The 22,570-nt window shown below is 33.4% G+C and overlaps 1 protein-coding gene across 7 annotated transcripts in view; it reads right to left on the bottom strand.

Annotated features, from left to right (window-relative positions):
* Positions 1-22,570, bottom strand: part of Not1 (CCR4-NOT transcription complex subunit 1) — a 177,008-nt gene that overhangs the window by 82,192 nt on the left and 72,246 nt on the right. For 4 of the 7 annotated variants that reach the window (XM_069845567.1, XM_069845569.1, XM_069845571.1 and 1 more), the window contains exons 15-17: positions 17,359-17,483; positions 13,398-13,590; positions 9,549-9,752 (exon numbers count right to left, since the gene is read on the bottom strand). In XM_069845567.1, the coding sequence (XP_069701668.1) occupies positions 9,549-9,752; positions 13,398-13,590; positions 17,359-17,483 (522 nt within the window). The remainder of the gene's footprint in view (positions 1-9,548; positions 9,753-13,397; positions 13,591-17,358; positions 17,484-22,570) is intronic. The other 3 variants (XM_069845568.1, XM_069845573.1, XM_069845572.1) reach the window with 2 other exon arrangements.

Raw genomic sequence — 22,570 nt, 5'->3', positions numbered from 1 at the left:
TTCTGCATTCTGAATCAGCACGATATGTATGAATGCATGGATGTATATTATCCTTCTTTCACCCCTATATTCAAAAACAGTAACTGAATGCTTCTTCAAAATCTGACATGTGCTGAGGTGACCCATATCCACTTTCTCTTCTTCTGGGCATAGCAGACAAGTCACTTTAATTTTTTTAATGACATTTTATTAATTGATAAGCACATTTAGTGGTATACAGACCACTTCTGAATAAAATACAATACGTGACATAGAATTGAGGACAGCCTAGATTGGGGCTCCTCAGTGAACAAAAAAATTGTTAATAAATTATATACGTAGGTTGGTGTGATGATAAATTTTGATTATAATATGAGGTCCACTGGAAATCAGCTCTTGATTTGGTGGGAAATGTGGACTTTCTTCCGAGAGAGTAGTGGATGGTGCCTGGAACATTTTCTACAATGACACTGTTTTGTTTAGCTGCGCGGTTTTCATTTTCCCGTCACCCACTGCTAGGAGTTTATCTACGGCCAAGCGGCCACCTGGTCTGCCAGCACTGAAACATTTAGTATAGGAATTTGTACTTACCCAGCTCAAAGTAGATGTTGAAAATGTCCCCCACCAACTGCTACACACTGCTGACACCTTCTTATGAAATTGTTAATTACTTTAAGAAGTTCTGCTTCACTGACTGACTCGATTTCAGCTCTTATATAGTCTTTAAGCTGATTTATTGTATGCGGGTTTTTCACATAAACCTTATTTTTAAGTGCCCCATATATATAGAAAGTCCTGCACCGTGGCATCAAGGTCTAAAGCATCCTGCCTAGGACTCGCATTACAGAATGGCGCTGGTTCGAGTCCTCATGGGGAAAGAAATTTTCTCATGAAATTTCGGCCAGTGTATGGGAACGGTGCCCACCCAGCATCGTGACGAACTTGGGGAGCTACGATAGGTAGCGAAAATCTGGTTTCGTAAACCAGCTATAACAGCTGGGGAGATCATCGTGCTAACCACATGATACCTCCATACTAGTTGGATGATCGTCCACCTCCGCTTCGGCATGTGAATGTAAGGCCAGCAGCCGACTGGTCAGGCCCTTCATGAACTGTAGTGCCATGGATTTACATAGATAGAAATCACATGGTGTTATATCTGAACTTTGTGGGGAGTCTTGTTGGAAATATACTGAGGAACGTTCTCCATAAGTCAGTTCATCTAAAAATGGGTCAAGGATCTCATTCACATAATGCTTGCTGATAATTGTGCCCTGAGTGAAAATAGTCCCAATAATTCTGTGTCAGTTCATGCACACCACATGCCTATTTTTTCACCATACAAAGGTGTTTCAAGTACAAGATTGGGTTTCTCCTGACTGTTAATACCGATGTTTTTGTGAGGATGTGTCCATTTAAATGAAAATAGGCCTTATCAAAAAAATAAATTAATGTTGGATCAATTTCCTCAGAATTTACTTTCTCTAAAATCCAATTACAAAAATGCAACCTCTTATTGGGATCTTGTTCATTTAACTTTTGAAATACCGGAATTCTGTATGGCTTTAATTTAAGTAAGATTATACAAGAGCCGAAATCGAGTCAATCAATGAAGCAGAACTTCTTAAAGTAATTAACAATTTCATAAGGTGTCAGCAGTGTGTAGCAGTTGGTGGAGGACATTTTCAACACTTACTCTCAGCTCGGTAAGTACAAATTCCTATACTAAATGTTTCAGTGCCAGCAGACCGGGTGGCTGCTTGGCTGTAGATAAGCTCCTAGCAGCAAGCGACAGGAAAATGAAAACCAGGCAGCTAAACAAAACAGTGTCATTGTAGATTGTTACAGAACTTCTTAGCTGTTTGACTGTGTCAATATCAGTTTCTCTGTGTAGTTTGCTTTTATGGACAAACCAAGGAGAACTGAGTGAAATTCGTATGACTTTATTTTGAAATAACTGGATGTGTTTAATTTCTCTTATTGCAGCTCCTCCCCAGACAGAACAGGCGTAAAGCAGTAGCTATCGTAATAGAGATGTAAAAAGTAGCATACAATTAAGTCACTTTCATGAAGGTGACCATTCAAACAACTGAGTTTATAGTTGGAACTTAACAACAGCTGCTTCACGTGGCAGTTCAAATTAATTTAGAATTGTTAATATAGTTTCTTTTTCTTTTTCAAAATGTCATACCGGTAACGTATGTTGTGGTTTGTTACTGTTCCATTTTCCTATGAGCACCCCAATATTTAGTCAGCAGAGATGGTAGATCAGTTAGGTACTTTAATCACTTGGCAGGTAGATAGAGGCTCTCTATTCATTACGAATCTGGCAGTGTTATTGTGGTGTTAAGTATTTATTTGACAGAAGTGAAAGATCATAAGCCATAAGTGATAGCAGGTCCGAGAAGCACAGCACTACTTCTTACTTCTTAATACGAGTGTCCACCTATAAGCTGATTATACATTGTCCACTGTAAATCAAATATGCAATTTTCCAGAGCTGTAGATTGGTGAGAATTTCACGTAACGAGTAGTTTTTCATTCTTTCCTGCAGTTTGTGTTATTACAATGAAGTAGGATGCGTTCTATTGTTTCTTCTTCTGTTAAACATTTTTTACATAATGGTGATTCTGATAACTTAAAGCAGCGCAGGTAAGCTTCCATAACAATGGGTCCAATTCTAGCCTGGGCAGCGAAAGTTTGTACATGTCTGGAAATATCACTGTAATTTTAATATTATTAAGGTGTATCAAAATGTTCCATAGTGCTCTCCCTGTTTGTGCATTTAACCAATCTTCTGTCCATTGCTTATTTGTCATGTTATGAATATTATTTATTATTCTGTCAAGAGAATTTACTTCTTCAGAAGAATTCTGTTTTCCCAACTAATTGCTCCAGATCTTGCCTTTGCTTTCTCTCTTATTTGTTTTATTCAGTTTTGCTTTTCATCCGAAGTTCTGTTCTGCTTTTCATATTTTATTATATTTTCTTTCATATTTTATTTACCAGACAATCACATCAATACTTGATTCCACAATGTGAAATAATATTTAGTGAATTTTTTGGAACATTAACACAAAAGAATTAACTTAATGTATTTTCCTGTTTATAGATTAGCATAAGGAGACTGCTCAGAATATGTTTAGTCAGTAGTCCAAAGACTAGGTGGAACCTCATGACACCAATAAGACATCACTCAATAGGCAACTAAGCCAGGTGATAATGGGGTAGAGTGGCTAGTTCCTTTCCCCCTTCATTGCATACATTGCTGACTAGTAACATAGTTTACTAATCAGAATTCTGGTCAGAGTAAACTCAATTAAATTTGTGAACAAGATACTTTTTAAATATACAGATGATATGCTGATTAATTTGTCTGTTTTAAACGTGTAGGGAGAAGCTAAGCAGTATTTTACTCAACCCTCATAGTTGCTTCCTATTTTAATTCTTTTAATATTTAACTGGTAAACTGGTAAACTTACATAAGGAAAAGTAAAATTCCAGAGATATCTTTAAATGCAACCGTTTATGTTCGCATTTTTTGTTCACTTCTCAATCACTCTAACAAATATCCATGCGAGCTGTACATACCTGTCGACTGTATATATTGTATTTGTATTTTATTTAGTAGTGGTCTGTATAGTGCTAAATGTGCTGATCGATCAATAAAATATCATAAAAAAATGAAAGTGACTTGTCTGCTATGTCCAGAAGAAGAGAAGGTGGATATGGGTCACCTCAGCACATGTCAGATTTTGAAGATGCATTCAGTTACTGTTTTTGGATATTGGGAAGAAAGGATAATACATATACATCCATGCATTCATACCCATCATGCTGATTCAGAATGCAGAAAGATTTAATTGTTAATGGCTTCATCACTAAATGCGGTTCATTGAAAACCAACCACAACAACAATAACATTATCTTGAGTTCATAATCTAATGTTTACAACATCTAGTTAATATTTACCGAGTCATTGTGAATTGTCATATTTGAAAAGATTATTCATGTTTACCGTTATGATTAAGTATATGTTTGCACTGTCTCAATTACTCATAATAAATATTGCTGTTAATATGTAGTGTCTGAATTGTTGTTGTTTAGTCAATTCTCCAAAGACAGGTTTGAACCTCACAAGTGATACAAACAAGGCACCACTTATGAGACAACTAGTCCAGGAGATAATGGGGTCTAGTGGAGTGTAATTTTAAATGAAGGATAATGTCGAAAATAGTATAGGGAGTTGCACAAGATGATTTATCGAAATTTCTGTTATATATGTTATGATTATATGATATATATTTGTCGTTAAGCACTTACTTCCAGTGAGATGGCACTTCACATATTTTGTATACAGTGCCATCTCACCTTATTATATAGCAAATTTATGCAAGTCATAACTTACTTCCTTCTCTCTTCCACTTATGTTACTTTAAATGTATCTGTCACCTACCGTTCACCAACCTATCCACCTATATTTCCACCTTCTCCACTACTGACCCCCACACTTATATCCTCCCCTCACTTCACTTCACTTCCTATTGATATCCTTGTCCCTCGACTATTTTCTTGTATTTTCCCCCACTATACCAACTTCTTAAATCATGTTTCTTTTTACTATTCCCCTTTATTCCTTCATCACTGCTCCCTGGACTCTGCAACTCACATACTAGCCTTGGAATCGCCTCGAAATGCTGATTGCAGGAATTCTGACACATTTGTAGATTTCTGATACGTGCTTATATTTCCTCCTCAGATGACGTCATAGGCTTCTCTCGATCGCCTGAAGTTGCTTTTTTCCACATTCTATGTCTGTCTGACGAACTCCGTGTTGTGCTTGCCTTGCCATTTTCATGAATGTTGTCTAAGCTGATATCATTTCCAATGCTCCTCGACACTAATACCCTAATTTTCTCCTTCAGGACTCTTCTATTCCTCTCCATTTCTTCCGAACCTACTACCGGCTCCTTGATGCTTTCGAGACATTCTTCTACACTAAAGATCAAATTGTTAATCTTTAATTTGTCTCTACACAGTTTTGCAAATTGACCTCTTTTCCTAGCTTCTTTCAGGAAAGGAACCAAAACCCGTCTTCTGCTCCTTACTTCATAACTCCAATCATTGTCCATTCTGATAGAAGTGTTCCCTAGCAACCTTCTGTTCCTCACGATCTTATCCTTCATTGTCATTCTCTTGAATTTCACCAGTATAGGCCTAACCTGATCTGGATTAAGATTTTGGTTTCGTCTCCTTAGTCTAAATACATCCACAATTTGTCTGTCAAATTTCTCTTATAGAATATATGATAAATGTGGATTGTGTCCATGGAGTTTAAAGGCAATGAGTAGATTGTGGTACCAGAAACAGAAAAACGAGATTTACGTAATATATAAAATAAATAGATCCGCTTAATACATTCTGTAACTGTTGATCATGTCTGCATTGACAGGAACCTATCTGAAGATTTAAGACTGAATTGAAAATATTTTGTATGTTGTCCTATTGTTCATAACAAACATTGCAGGACTATTTCAAGAGAAAATATTTAACTTGGAAAAAAATACATTGTTAAATATAGTGCATTAGCTGTTAATGCTTCTATCTTACTTTACCACAAATACCCACCCCTAAATGATACAGAATTCAGAGAAAAGGGACAAAGAGAGGGTCTTATGAACCAGCTGCATTCAATGGCATCACAATAGTGGGCATGTGGACTGCTGAGTTAAAATTGACGTGAATGCTGCCTCAACAGTTTACTCTCACATAGAAAATGTGTTTACAGCTACGGAATTTCTTGAACAACAACAGTACCCATTCCTCCACTCTTCTCTACTGCCTGACTTCTGGTTGGGGGAGAGAGACTTCAACAAATTCACAATGGGCAGTAGGAATAACTCCAGGTATCACAATTTCTCTTAACAAAACAAATTTACATCTCATTAATCTCATTATTTACATCTCATTTTGTGTTTATTTAAGTCTCATTTGTCTGTTTATTCTATGTTCATTCATGCATGACTTATATGTCGATAGCAATGTTCACAGTACAGTTTGTATAGGCAATGCCACAAACTTTTGTTTGACCTTTACCTTGGAAGCCAGTCATGATGTCGCAGTTTTGAGTAAATAAAACATATGTCTGGTAGTTTATTAATATACACAATACAATCTGTGTTAAAATTGCGTTCAGATCTGTGCTGCTATCCATAATAAAGCATGATAATGAATGCCCTAAGCAATAAAGATTTACTTGTTTGTAATGATTACAATGCCATAAACTGGATCAGATATATTGCACCTTGGGAAGAGGAGGGCACAAGTGTAAAAATTATAATACTGAGATATTTGCATTAAAAAAAAAAAAAGTAAATTCAATTTCTGATATATTAATTTTCTTTTTTCAGGCTATATTTTAGCAGTTTTTTTGCAGTTGTGGCCATATTAAAATAAAACTACACAGAATATTGTCGTTATGTCCAAGTGCATTTCACTAAAAAAATTTTCACAATTTTCCATTTGAAGTCACACATACTATAGATTATAACATAAATACTACAATTTTAATTAGGGCATTAGTAACAGAACTGTGTATGAAAGTTACTTTAACTTACATACAAAGTTCAAAAACATTCCCTATAAAATATTTAAATTATCATTATTCCTGATAAAATAATTCAGGCAATAAACCAAGTTTTGCATTCAGAAATACAAATTTATTACCAAGGAGGTGGATATAACCTAATTCAAGATATGGCAACAGCTATTCCTCTGCAACACACTTTTATGATGTCACTAATAAATTTTTACTAATACTAAGTTATACAACTGTTTTGTGGAACAGAAAGTTGCAACTCTACAAGAACTTTCACTAACAACTAATAATGTATTAGACCATACTGTTGTGGAACAGGGCCCATGTGTGTCATTGTTGCGGCATAAAATACAAAATGTTTATTCTAAAAGAGCCATAATGCAGATTAGCCGTTTGCAATTATTTAAAATAATGAACATCACATACTAATTTTAATAGAAGACAGCCATAAAAGTGATGTGGCTGTACAGAATTAAAGGTTCAGTTTATATTTCTCATTACTATGAGGACACAATTTTGCCATGTCTCTATTTTCTTGCTCATGACTTGTGGCCCTATAAAATAAATTTGTAAATTCTTTCTCTAACAGATGGTAGTTTTAATTCAATTTATGACATTTTTATACTTGTGGCCACCTTCTTTCTAAGATGCGATATGTGGGTCCAAACCACAATAAAAATTCTTAGTATGACTTCCTTCGAAAGGGAAAAAAGCTGTGGGTATTGTATCATAGATTTACAGCACATGAAAGAACCATGTCATCATTGATGATGATCCTTTATTTTTTATTCTTGGAGTGTAATGTATCTTCGTTTCTCAGATGATCTAGCAGTGTACAGTTAGCAGACCACCTCATGAACTTCATCTCTGCTGTTGTTGTTAGTCTCGCTTCATCTACTTTTCTTACTGTCAAGGCTTCACTTTTACAAACCAAAACTGGTTATGTCAAACATTCGTGTAATCGTAATCTGATTTGTTTGTGTACTAGATATGGTTTAAAAATGTTATCAAACTCTGGAGCTAACACAATGGGCTTTTATTAGTGGCCTAAGCAATTAGGCAAATAGGAGAAGGATCAAAACACTGAGATATTTAAGGTACAATTCTTTTCATTATTTTTTATATATTAGTCCACGACTGAATGCTGGTTTCAACATGATACAGCAATGTAAGTGATGGGTTTGTTTGAAATGTGCCATGTTTAGCACTTATGATCACTACATACAAAGTAATGAGACTGGTCATGTAGTGTTTGTTCCAGCAACACTGGTGATGCGACTTGGAGGGGAGGCAGGTGAACATGTGATACACCATCAGTGCAAGCTGAACCTCGCTAGAGTCTCTTTGGTTGTCTGCAGCGCATGTTTTAGTCAAGCACGTTTTGCTCATGCGTTCTGACAATGAGCGACATGAATGCAACGGTGTGCAATCAGGTTTTGCTTCAGACTTGGACACAGTGCAACAGAAACGTTTGCAAAATTTCGACAGGCCTACAGAGACAATGTTTCGTCAAGGGCCCAGGTGTTTCGGTGGTTTAAGGCATTTGCAGAAGGAAGAGAGTCATTTGAAGATGAACCTTGCAACCTTCGGTTGCAAGAACTTATGTAAATGTCGACAGAGTCTGGGATCTTGTGTGTGCAGATCATTGGTTGACAGTCAGAATGATTGGGGCAGAGCTGAATTTGAGTCATACAACCGTTCATCAGATCTTGACCAATGAATTGGGAATGAGAAAAATCAGCTCAAAACTGGTCAGGTGCATTGACTTTTGGAATCTATTGAAAATGATCCCCATTTTCTGGAACATGTCATTACCGATGACGAGACTTGGGTGTTTGAGTATGACCCGGAAACCAAGTGCCAGAGTATGGAATGGCACACTCCAAGTTCTCCAAGGCCAAAAAAGCACGAATGAGCAAATCAAAGATCAAAAGCATGCTGATGTGCTTTTTTTGATAGTCAGGGAATCGTTCACAAAGAATTTGTGACTCCACACCAAGGGGTTAATCAACATTTTTACCAAGAGGTTCTTGAAAGACTTTGCTCAAAAGGGTCATGCATGTGAGACCAAACATAAAAAACAACTGGGTCTTGCATCACGACAATGCACCTTGTTACACAACAATTTCAGTAAACTGCTTTTTTGACCAATAAGAACATTCTGTGGCTCCTCAGCCTCCTTATTCCCCCGTCTTGAATCCTTGTGACATTTCCCTCTTCACGAGATTGAAAACACACATCAAGGGACTTCGTTTTGGGGTCCTGGACAACATTCAAACAGCTGTAACTGACCAGCTGAAGGCTATTCCAGTATCTGAGTTCCAGCACAGCTATGAGGAGTGAAAGAATCATCTCCAGCAATGTGTGGCTTCCCAAGGCAATTACTTTGAAGGGGAAATGTTCAATTGTAATGTTGTTGGAATAAAACAGCTGAAAACAAATCAGTCTCATTACTTTATTTACATACCTCGTATTCACCATCATAGCTTAAATGATAGTATACCTAGCTACAAATCCCATGGAATGGTTTCATTGGAAATTCATTTGTCTTCCAAAAATACCCAGTCTGCATCCTTTGTCTTTCGTTTGTGTTGTTTCATGCCAAAAGGGTTCCAATATTTGCAAATCTATAATGTTGGTATGTAATTGTCAAAACTATGATAACGTTGATGTCCCTATTTGCATAAGATCCAAGATGTGTGCTTACATTACAATTAATATTTACATAAGTAATGCGAATGAAGCATGTACCTAAGTGAATTTTGGAAAAAATGATTTATTGAAAGGGATAACATATGTGGAAGGAAAACTTAGAAGAAAACAGAGTTGTTAAAACAGAATAAAATAAGAGATACGGGAGAGGAATGTGTGGTAAAAAACATCAAAACTAGGAGTAAATATCTTAAAATAAATAATAAATAAATCTTGAATAAGGCCAAACCAAAAGCCAATAAAACAAAACAGTGCGTACCCCACTTACTCGTGTTGCAATAGCTGGGGTTGTGGTTGGTGTTTTTGCCACTGTTGTCGTTGTTGTGACAGTCGTTGATGTAATAGTCTTGTATGCAGTGGTGGCAGCTGGCATAGGATTTAAAATCGACTGCAGAGTAACTGGCAACACTGGGCCTTGTGGTCTGTTTGGAGGTTCTTGGGACTGGAGGCCATATTCCACGTACTTCAAACAAATTAAAGCAAATGTCACACACACACATTTATAAATTGATAAAACACCAATTACTCAAATAAATGTAAGACATAGTTCTCATTACGCCAACTATAAGCATCTTACAATTAGTAAATAATTATTTAACAGGGGAATGTGTATTCTAACATCTTAACCACCAAGCATTCAATCAAATTACTATAGTTCCTTGTTTAAAAACTCTGTTGTTCATAAAGTAACAAGAGATGAAAATATTCAGCCATTGTGAGTTCCATAAGGGGTATATATGAACGAAATATAATGACCATAAATTTTTAATATGGAAACTAAAAATGAAATGCAGAGTAAGATAATATGTAAAGCAGAATCAACATTCCCAAGTTAGTAAGATGATCCCACCATGCATATATTTTAATTCAAGCAACCAAGGATATTCTGCCTCAAGGGCAAGGAAACATGCATTAGAGTCACATATTTCTTTATTATTATTCTAAATCTTTCTGTGATTAATAGTGCTTGTATTTTCATGACATAGAAATCCTAAAAAAATTATGCATGCATTTACAACATAAAAATAGGCAAGTGTAAAGGCACTTATAATATACCGGTAACCTCGTTTTAAAATAAAATAAACTTCATAAAACATACAGGCCTGCCATGTACCCAATACAACAAATATTTTTATTGTTTACACAAAACTTTTAGAATGAAGTGACGAAAGTAACAGGGAAAATTGTAGTTTCAAGACTAATAAATTAGATAGTATCATATTTAACTAAACAGCATGCCACGCTGAAGACAGAATTCCTTGTTTTCTCGAATGGCACTGAGAGAGTTGAATGTAAAGGATAACAATATTTAATATCTTTGGGAGGAAATATTGAGTTGTGGTTAATCTTTTCAATATTAGAAAAAGTATTGATAAATTCAACTTCATCACTCATTTACAAGCTTCATATTTTACAAATTGCAATCACAAAATTAGGGTGTTGCTCTTTTTGACGAAAAAATAATTTTAAATAACTTCAGTTTTGAAAGACATTTGCAGACAACTTATTTGCCTCACTCACTTCCAGAAATCACTACACATAATGAAGTCTATCATTACACTCAATTTTCAAGCCAAAATAATCTTCTAAATGCAGAATAATCTCAACACAAACCGGATTTTCTTATTCAATTGCAATTTATTACAAGATATAATCTAAGTTAGATTTTATGCTGTACAATGCACATTGAGAATAATTTCTGTGTTATAAAAACAAAACTACCGAGTACTTAACTGTTGAGTCAATAAAGTTTTAATTTTTTTTACAATATCCTAGGGTTTAAAGATGCTGCATGTCTTACCACAGACAGACAGCAAGTAATTATTTATAATTTTTTTTATATATAATTAAAGAGGCCAATTAATGAAATCAGTGAATGACTATGGGAAATGAATGACAGACAAAATGAAACACTGTAACTGCCCCAGAAATGCCTTATTCCAAAATTTCACAGGATTTGCCTCCGATTAAATGCTGCTCTTTCCACCAAAAATCTGTTAACTGACCAATTTATAGCTGAACTTAGGCGAATTTAAAAGTCATTAAGGCCATAAAACTATTCAAACAAGCGCCAATAGAATAAAGTTTCAATTCCCCATTTGAGAAGATCAATCTTATGTGATATGATTATCCATTCACAATTCTTGCAGACTGTCCTTGAAATAAGACTTATGTCTTAGAGTCTTAAGACTAACTTTGTCCCTGATTTATCAAACAAGTTAATTCAATATGGATTATATAAAAATATTTTAAGTTAGTCACTAAAAAGTTTATATGTGATTCTATAAACAATGATAAACGAGCATTTTTTTAACTTTCTCTCCAACTGAACTTGCAATTCCATTTTATGTACTATATAAATAATGTTTTGTCACCATTATCAGTATCTTTTTATTAATTAAAGCAACAAAAATTACACTTAAGAAATTATTCAGTCAGAACAAAGTATTATCGAGATATGGGCCTGGTGGATTACCTGATGTAATTCCTTCCAGAAGTCACAAAACGAATTCAAAGGTGCTAAAAATTTCATAACTTGCATCTTTGAAAAGAGAACCAATTAATTCAGACTCCAAAATTAATAAATAATAATTACACTTAAATCCAAATCATTCTGTTTGCTGTCCAGTGACAATGACGCACATAAATTGCATTACAGTATATTACTTTCTCCAACACAATACACAAGTGTAAAAACACCACTACAATCCTGTCAATTCATCACAAAATGAAATTACAATTAGTACTTCTATTACTTCATCAGGAAAAGGAATAAACTTTACCAAAATAAAGGCAATTAATTACATTTCGAGGGGTAAATTTTGTCAACTTTATTACAATCCATCTGTAAACTGTTGTATACAGTGTGTTCCAGGAGGAATGTAATATACTGGGATAATGAAGTTTGGGTTAACTCAGGCCTATATCGATTTAGCCTCATATGCCTTTGTCCAAAATCTAACAGTTGGGGAGGTATTGATGGGCGAACTTTTAAATAGCGAGAGGCATTTTACATGTATTTATACTACATTTTAGAACAATGAAATATACATTATTGAAATATAGGCATTGTTCAAATGAATTTATTCCACATTAAGAACAAACTCAGTAAGAAAATGCAAGACAAATTACTAAGGTTATCCATCTCATGGATTTCATGAATTGTATCACAACTGCAAGAGAAGTATATTCATGTTTATGTGAGTATTGATCTTTACACTAGAGTCTGGGAAGCCTTAAAGTATAAAGTTCTTTCCTTTTTATCAAATGGGTAAGGACAGAATCAAAATATAGCAACATATAGAATGCTTACAAATTCCATCACTACAGTCTATATGAGAGTCCAGAATAATGCAGTTCTAGATAAAACAGGGTAATAATAATACAGTATAGTACCGGAAATACACAAAATTACAGTACATTAAGTTCCAATATTTCTCCCGTCAATTTCTCTCCAACCATTTGACTTCGGACACAGATATAAGGATTCAATCGATTTCGTATTTTAATGGAAACATTATCCTGAAGTATTTCACATTCCTTCTGGGACACCTGTATTTTTCAGTAAAAAAAAAAAAAAAAAAAAAAGATCATAGGTGTAAGTGCGACTACCTTTTCTAGCTCACATCAGTGATTTTAGAATTACAGTCTTAAAAAAATGGGAAGAAGTTACTTCATCTTACGTACACAAGCTATATACATACAGAAGAGAATATTCTCTAAATTATCTCTGGTAACGTAACACTAGCAAGATTAAACTCTGCAGTGAAAGAGTTAAAAACTTGCAAACTGAACTGATTTAATTTTGTTTGTATTCTTGTTCAACCACAATTATGTCTAATTGTCTTTATTTTGCTTATCAACATTTGTGCTACTTGAGTTATGAGGCATATTATTAACAGAAAGGTATTTTAGGTAAGATGAGATGAGACATGCAAGAAAGACTAGTAAATTATTCAAACTACTTGAAGATCAATGAGTCCAGGAAATGCTTGTTATGATAACGAAGTTAACTAGTAATTGCAATTTTATCTGTAACATTCACCTGAAATAATGAACAATAATAATCATACATACAAGCACCAACACAATTGCTACTAATCTTTACCTCTATCAAGTGTGGAGGGAAGTCACAAAAATGCTGGATGGCTGCTACATGTTCACAATACTTGTGATAATCCTTCAACCGAGATTTAAATCTATCAAGCGCCGCTATTCCAAAGTAATACATTTTGCTTGAATTCGGTTTTCTGAGAGCATCCAGTACAAACCGCAGTGCCAAGCCTAGGGCCATATAACTGCTACAAAGAAATAATAAAACAGTACGTAAAGAACAGTAGTTATGTGTGAAGAGTGAACTTCGAAGTAATCAAGGAATGTCAATTATTTTAATAATGATTTACTGCAGTTTATGGATGCCAAAACTTCAAGCATTCCCCTCTATTCCATAAATCATTTCTACATTGTATGCATTTATTCCGTGCATACAATAATGATAACTTGGAACTAAGTTCCACTAAGAAATAATTTAAAATATAATTCAGATCAATACAAAATAGCGCCATTTTTAAGTTTTCTTTGAAAAATAATTTTTTAGTTTTTATTTCTACTTTTGATTTTGCAACTAAGTAACAATTTCGGCAACCTAAATGACAAATTTTAAATATTACACATACTAATTTAAAATAATGAATATTGAAATTGATGTATGATACACTGATACACATTAGACTAATATTTCTCTAACCCTGTAAATATATTACAAATATGGTAACAATAAAGTTAATAAAAAAATAACAGTAATGCTATAATAGGCTATACTTTAGGAAAATTTATTCCCAAAATGTATTTTAATTGACTATCTAAGATTAGGCAAACACAATTTCAGGAACAACTACATCACAATAAGTTCAAGAAAAATATGTTACACATAACAAAAACATATCATAAGCATCACACAATATGTAAATAGTCTGACTGATAATAAGCTATCAATTAAAGACAATTATTTCTTTAAATAAAAACTCACATAAAATGGCACCCACAAACTGGAGCTGTATTAATATCAATGCTAGAGATGGGATGATAGAGAACTTTCTCAATACTCTATATTCAATACAGTACTTTTATACATTTTGATATATGACCGAAATTATATTGTGAACTAAGGTGATAAAAGTAATGACTTACAATAAATGCTATCTGAATCCCTGAATAAAGGCAGCTCATCTTTAATTTTTCTATTTTAAGGGCACTTGCACGTGAAGATATACTAAGAAGAAAATTTAAATCTTTAAACAATTTATTTTCCAAATCTACAATTTGTATTTTTATTTTAAAGAAAAATTAAGAATATTTTGTTCTTTTTTGTTAAGTACCTAATTATTTAGCCTGGTTTCCACAGTCTATTACAAATACCAAAATACAATACACATAGTGATTTCAGAAAGTACTCACTATAAGGCTATAATCTAATAATCAAACTGTACAACAATTAAACAATTATATTATTAATATATTCTGGAATCAAGAAAGTCAAGAACTTCTGTCAATGTTTGTCATTTATATGAATGTGGAGACTTGATTCTATTCTTCTACTTCTAAGATAGTCTACAGAGAAAGGAAATCCAAAATTTCAGCTCACTACCTCAAGTAGTTATGGACTTTCAGTAATTTTAAATTGGGAACCAGATAGAGGGGGAGAAAAACGAAAATTTAAACAGCCACGCTGAAAGTTTTAAATCAGTACAATGCCATTTGAATCTATCTAAAGAGGTGAAAGGAAGGAAATGAACTATAAATAAATATTCTTGTTCAAGAAACAATGAAGAATTTTAATAGGAGGGGAAAGACTGATTTATTTTATCCATCTTCACGTACAAGTCTTTTTAATACCAATTTCAAAACTATTCCATTTCCCAATTAACTTCAAGTCCACAGATGAGACAGGAAATATTACATTTTTTTTCTGGAATAAATATTTTTAGTTACATATATGAAACCAATACTGATGACAGCAGAGGTAAGAAAACTATGGACACAATGGGTAAAGTGAATAAAAGTAAGCAAAACCTCTTAAGGCAGTAATTGTAGAATAATGAATAAAAATAATATTAGTAAATACCTGCAAGTGTTTACTGATGTATTTCAACTAAATACGGTAGCCTACTTATTTTCTCAGTAAATACTTAATAAGTGTAAATGAATGAAGTCTAGAATTTACTTATAACCTCAAGTAAATACAGTAAAACTTCTTTTATACATTTTTCACACTTTCATTGTTTCCTCAAGTCCCTGCAAAATCCCTATACTTTCCATGTTAATTTATTTCAGTTATACATATTTCCTTCATGCGTTTTTACACCTATACGATCGTATTTTAAACCGCAGGAGATATGAAACGTCATTTATATGTTCTAAATCAATTTTGATCAGAATTAGATTTACCGTGAAAATGTAAGAATACAAAAACAGAGCACATGTTCATTGTTAAGATCCAGTGCATTTTGAAATTCGTACAAATTCGAAGCTGCCCATGCTTGCCTCCAACAATCTAAGCTCAGTGCCCTTTCATGACGATGTTACTGTTTTACAAAGTTATCACAATTTGAGGTTATGGTTTATTCCTTATGAGCAAGCAGTCCAAAATAACTTACTTTCTTTTTTGTACAATAATCACGTGTTACTAAATGAAGATCACACGAGAAGACCAATGTCATAAAATTTTCTGAATTGGAAAATGAAATGTTACATACCTATCAGCTATGGATCTAAGCAGCTAAGATTTCTTACAAATAATCTTATATTCTTCAAGAATGTGTGTTATAAATTTGAGTACTGCATTATAGACTCAAAGACGAAATAACTATGAAGGTATAAATTTCTCTTGTGAATATTTTACTAAATTGGCTTAACTTGTTCTCCTCCCACATAGTGTTCACATGCTATTTCATATGTTATTAAATGTAATTTTAGTTACACATTTTTCTCACTTATTTGTTTTTTTCTTCAGACTTCCATAAAAACGTAGAAATGAAGTATACTGTACTTCTGTTTTTAATCAGTTTCCTTAAAAGTTAGGTACTCGAAATAATAAACACCATAAAAAGTGGCAAAATTTTGTTTTCATTCATAAAGTAAAATATTATAAAATATCATAAAGTGTGCATCATTAGACATAAAAAACTTGTAAGGCTTTAAAGAGCAAGTGTTGAATTCATTATATGTTTTCTACACAAAGGAAATGAAACGAGATGTAGGATATTCAGCTCAATCAAGAAAATTGACACTGTTCTTTGCTATTATGTGACCAAGATTTCGAGACTGGTAGTGTTACGAGGATTTCACCACATTACAGTTTGTAAAATAATAGAAACGGTACATAAGCACTGTAGGTGAAGTTCCCATATATGATGGAAGAAACTGAAAATGCAAGGAAAAAATGGAATATATGATTTAATATTCCAACAGTACACATGTTTTAGACTACTTTTTTTTTTTTTTTTTTTTTTTTTTACAATTAGTGAATCAAAAGCACATAAAGACAACTGTATCAATAGTAAAAGTTACGCAGTAGTGTTAGTATAATAATACTAGAGTATTTCCACTCTTTAAATTTATTTCACATGTTTTAACAAGTGACTAAGAACACTGACTACTATACTTTCATTCATTATAGACAACACGGGCTACTATATGAATCCATAAAGGTGGAGTATTTACTCAACTTTCTCAAACACTTTCAGATATAAAAGCAAACTTTTATTCACTAAAAGTACTTAATTGCTTATACTCGTACTATAGTTAATGCAAGAACTGATTGCTTACTCTGCAAAGTACTGCTCATAAGTAGATTTTTTTTTTTTATTCACGTCACCTAATGTGAAAATTACAGGTCTGATTTCAATGAAAATGAAGCTATGATAACAAGAAAAAAGTGTTGAAGACATAATGACTACAGTTTTCACATTACAATATCATGGGGTATTGATGTTATTGAGAGTATTATCCCATTCCTAAATAATATGCTAAAGAAACTTGTAAAGAATAAAAAGAAAAGTTGAGTTTACCTAACAAGACCTCGCTCAATTATACCGCCAAACAACTGAGCAGTGATATGAAGTTCCTTGTCTGGATACTGAGGGAAAAACCTGTACTCCTCAAAAAGGTTCCGCAACATGCAGTTGAAGACCTCCTGCAATATAGGACATCACAGATGTTGAGACTACACAGTAACAACTGCCTCCATGTAAGGCCAATGACGACAGAGAATAAGACAGAGAACTGGAGAAGTTCCAGCAACAGTTAATCATTTTCTCTTCCCTACTAGGCCTTGAACCTTGTCTATGTCTTCTTCATATCTAAATTTTTACCCTCTTTTCATAGTTTGGTTATTTATTTTCAGTCACCTGAAGTCAGAGGCAGTATGTTCCTTCAATCTGCACATTATGTATAAGTACAAAGACACAGAAATTAAACAGTAGGCTACCTTCCTAAGGTAATTACCATGTTCACTCGAAAATAAGATCTATCTTATGCATGAGATGATCTATGAGAAAAAATAATTAAATAAAGAACAACATTACAAAAAACTTGAAAATACTTGTGATATTACATTTTCTCATACCACGTAATATACAATGTTATGAAACACACTACAGTTAAAAATATAACGTGTATGTTTATTGGTGCAAAATTTCAAAATTATAATCCTCCAAAAATCTTATTTTTTAATGGTTACAATCTAATTAATTTCTAACATCTAGTATTCAGAAATAAGGAAAGCTGTCTTTGAACTAGGACTCTCAAATCCCAATATTTGACACAAAACAAAATTTTAATTTTTACTTCTGAAAATTAAGGCAGGTTTTAAACAGGTGGAGTGTTCTTACATTTAAGTAAATGCATTAAGTGGCACATGAAGCAAATACACCACACAGCAGTTCTCTATATTTTCCTGAAAATTAAATCAGTATGAAGCTGCAGTCAAGCCAGTTCACAATAATGTTAAAAAATGCAAAAACAACACAAATATTGATCCCTTCCTTTTGAAATTTCACAGGTAGGTAGATGGGGCATCAATGTGAAAGGTGCAGTATCACAATCTTGGCGATGAGGAATATCTTAGCTAGCAAGCAATGTGTGTGTTTTGAGGAGAAAATGCAGGAAGGAAAATATATTGGTATTAATTGTACAAGACTGATACTATGAGGAGGAAAAATTAGTTTCCATACTCGAGTTAACCAAAGCTGAAGAGTGATATGTTAAGTTACAAACCTCAAGGCATGAAGCATCAAGATTTTCATCACGAACTTTATTCTTATAGTGTGTATATCAGATAGTATTAAGTCTAAATTTTATTGATAAAAATATTAGGCAATGTCACATATGAGGCACTATAAATTAAAAAAAAAAAATCCAAGAAAAAGTAAGATTAACGAACATAAGGTGTCCATTTATTTCATGATCTGGTTTTGGATATGACTGTCTTCAGGTAAACCTGTTTCAATATAAAAAAATTGTTTAATTCTCTATAACAGTTACCATCAACTTGCAGCACTGTAACATCAACACAGTATGCCCTGTCACCTGCTACACTAATGCTTTGATGCAGCAGGCACAGCACTGACGAAAAGGACTATCAGAGGTTTGCAGTGGCAGCTCATTTTTTTTTTTTTCTGTGATAGTAGTTTTCCATATTGATCAAATTAATCTTAAAGTAATGTAAATGCAAAATACCAGTATTTGTTAGGCATATATAAGACCAATTGATAATAGATGAAGAGTACAGGGGAAAAACAAAGTCACAATTCTCTTAAGGGTGATGTGATCATCTAATTCAGTACATTACACAGTGTTTCCTAGAGGCATAAAAGCTGGCCAAAAATACTAAAAGCCATTTTAACACTTTTTTTTACCAATTTTTGGTACCAACTGAAAGATAATATCATATTAACAATATATCAGGTCTACTTGCTTATCTTAGGACAGTGTTTCTCAACTAATGGCTCGCGTTCCGCTGGGTATACTTGAACACTGAAGTGGTAGACCCAGTTTTTTTCGTCCATAATAAAGGCGCTTAATTTAATACTTTTTATATATTATTAGTATTCATTGAATTAATCTGTGCATTAAGTATTACAAACATTTTACGATTATGTTCATGACTGTTTAATAGTAACTTTTTAATGGTTGTTACACGTTAAAGTAACTACACTGTTTATTATATTTATTACGGAGGCACTTAATAAATAATAAATTCTAAGTGAGCACGTACACAATACAGATTCAGAAACACTTTTAGCACTTTAGTAGGGTAAAGAATGTTCATTGATCATTGTTACTATAGTATTGATACTGTCCTCCCCTCCGAAAGTTGTGACTGTGCTTGCAGTAGGCCTGAGCCATCCCTTGTTTGTTTCAGAACTCAATAGGTTTATGACTTCCACATGTAGTATCCTTTTCTTTTATTTTGTTCGGTTCTCTTGGCAGAAGGATGTTATAAAAGGATCAGAGCTGGCAAGGAGTCGATTGAATACATCCCGATTTGTGGCCTCTCTTGAAATCTTTCTGGCATACTGTTCACGAAATTGCTTAAGGTGTTTATATCTTGCTTCTTGTCCTTCTTCCGACATTTGTCCAATTGAATGGTAAATTTGCAAAACGACTTAAGTCCACATTTTGGGGGTTCTGAGTTGAGAGCATGATTATGCTACTATGTGCAAGGGTCATCATTTAGTAACAGAATGACTTTAATCCACGACTTTTGTATAGTTTTCCTTAGCAGCAGAATGTTTGGTTAAGGGGTAAAACGAATTTAGTCTTGGTCTTAAGTTGTTTTGCCTGTCAAGTACTGAAGAAACTTACATAATATGTAATTTTAATTATACAATCAGCTGACAAAATATTTTTTGTCTGTTATCATTGGTAATTCTTCAGTTGAGAAAATTTATTACGTTTGAAAAACAGAGCATGAAAATGAAAAGCAATATGTTCAGTATTCGTGCTAAACTTGTAGCTGAAGTAAAAAGTATTGCAAAATGGAGCCAAGTTAAGTATCTAGAGAGAGAGGATTTTGTTGCTGTCACATTTGACTACATGAAAAATGTATGCTTGCCTAACACCAGTTCAGGATATGTACTACTATCGCCAGCTCACCGTCTCAGTTTTCTCTGGGCAGAGCATGAAAACTAGTGAAATGTCCTTTTGTATCTGCCATGAGGGACAGGCCAAGAAACGTCTTAATGAGGTATGTAATTTTCTCCTGCACACTACTTCGATAACTATGTCACATCCAGTAGCCTATATTAAAGAACTGTGGTTGTTTTGCGACAGTTGTCCGGGACAAAATAAGAACAGCTCACTAATCAAATTCTTAATGGCAATAAGTACTCAAAAACATTTCAACATCATACTTTTCTCCATCAGAGGTCTGTGCTCTTGTGATTAAAAAATTATTCAAAATAATGTTGTTCAACAATTGCAATAAGGTTATTTTATGATTTTGGTATAGGCTAAATACATTTAGTTAAACATGTTTATGTGTCAATAACCTAATAATTATGATGCAGAATTGAAGTTAATTTGCAGAACAACTTAAGTCCTGAAGATAATTAAATTTTTTACAACCTGAAGAAGAGTACAAAAGTAAGAATTTTTATACTAAAAATTTTTCTGTTACATATAAAAAATTATATTGTAACAATATATGGTTCAGCGAAGTCAAAAACAGTTTCCTTTAATTTTCTCGAAGCTACTTCTAGGGACATAAGTCGTTTTGTAAATTCACCATTCAATTGGAAGTAATGCCTCGGAAATAATAGTCGAACCATGAATGTGTATTTTATGTACAGTGACAGGCATGGGATACCAAGAGTACAGTGAAACAAATAATCTGGCAGTCTCAGTTGCATATTTTTCAAATTGATTTGTGTTTATTTCAGATCCACAGGATATGGTTTTAAGTATAATTCCACATCTGTGGATGAGATTCCTGTCAATGCCGGTTATTTCTGCACTTACTTTATTTTTGCAGTGAATGTTAAATTTTTCGCAATCTCTGCAGATTTTCTTAAATTTTGAGTTTTTCTACGCTTAGACCTACTACTGCTCTCCCCAAACTTTGCCTGTGGTCCTCCTTGTTTCTGTAGAGTAGGTTTTATAGCATTTAAATCACATACAAACTCTTTATCTAATCACTGCTCTTTTTTTTTTTTAATCTATCACTCATCCTGTTAGAGTTATCGATTCTGCGAAACAAATTAATGCAAAAACGAGAAACATGTCTTTCTAACAATTTAATTTGATCATGGGAGACTTCTAGACCGATTTTTGTAATGAGAAACTGCAAGACTATGTCTTTCTGCTTCTTACGACCACTTTTTTCCTTCTGTAAAGTATCAAACAATTCTTTCCCTTTGCAACGGTACCCCATTCTGAAACCAAAATAAATGGCTAAAAATTTGTTATTTTTTATTTTTATAACTATTTGATAGCCAAATTGAACATAGCTTTGCTGTAGAGAAGAAATTAACTAATACTGAGAATATTCGTATTTTAGACGATTAATTTTAAATACACCAATGCATATATTTATCTAAATTTTATCAAAAGGGGCAAATATGGGCAATTTTACCTTTCAAGATCATCAAGTAAACATGTCAGACTACACATTGGTCAAGGAAATAACACGGGGCAACGTGAGGCAATTTTTGCTGGTCCGCATAAAGACCGAACTTAAGGAATCACAAAATAAAATTTTACATAATATGATCATGATTCCTCAGCGAAGCAGAACATACTTAATCATTATAATAATAACAACGTATTCTTAATTCAGAAACATAACTCTAACAATCCATAATAACATTTACCTGAAAATCAACCACAGAAGTACAAAAAATAATAATTGAAATTCTAATTGAAAAACACACAATCACAACACAGCAAAAACGACACTTCATGCACTACTTTCAAAGGTTCGAATACAACTGCGTAGAATTAGACCTGCTACGAGGGTGGCTGTTTTATGACCGCCAGACCTTGGAGATAGTTGGGGTATATTGCAAACACCATAAAATTAAAAGTGAAAAAATCATTTTTGGCCAGCTTTTGAGCCTCTTGGAAACACTGTGCATTACTGCAAAATTTATTATTGTTCCTAATGAAAAAAGTAGGAAAGGATGACTGTATCTGTAGTGATAATTATCCTTTACCAGTTTTGATAACAAGAACACACAAATTTTTCAGGAATATACTGAATTACATGATAACATCACCATT

The sequence above is a fragment of the Periplaneta americana genome, chromosome 14 (assembly GCF_040183065.1).
Source record: "Periplaneta americana isolate PAMFEO1 chromosome 14, P.americana_PAMFEO1_priV1, whole genome shotgun sequence".
Classification (NCBI taxonomy): Eukaryota; Metazoa; Arthropoda; class Insecta; order Blattodea; family Blattidae; genus Periplaneta; species Periplaneta americana.
The sequence above is the reverse complement of the archived record's forward strand: the minus strand, read 5'-3'. Positions and strand labels throughout refer to the sequence as shown.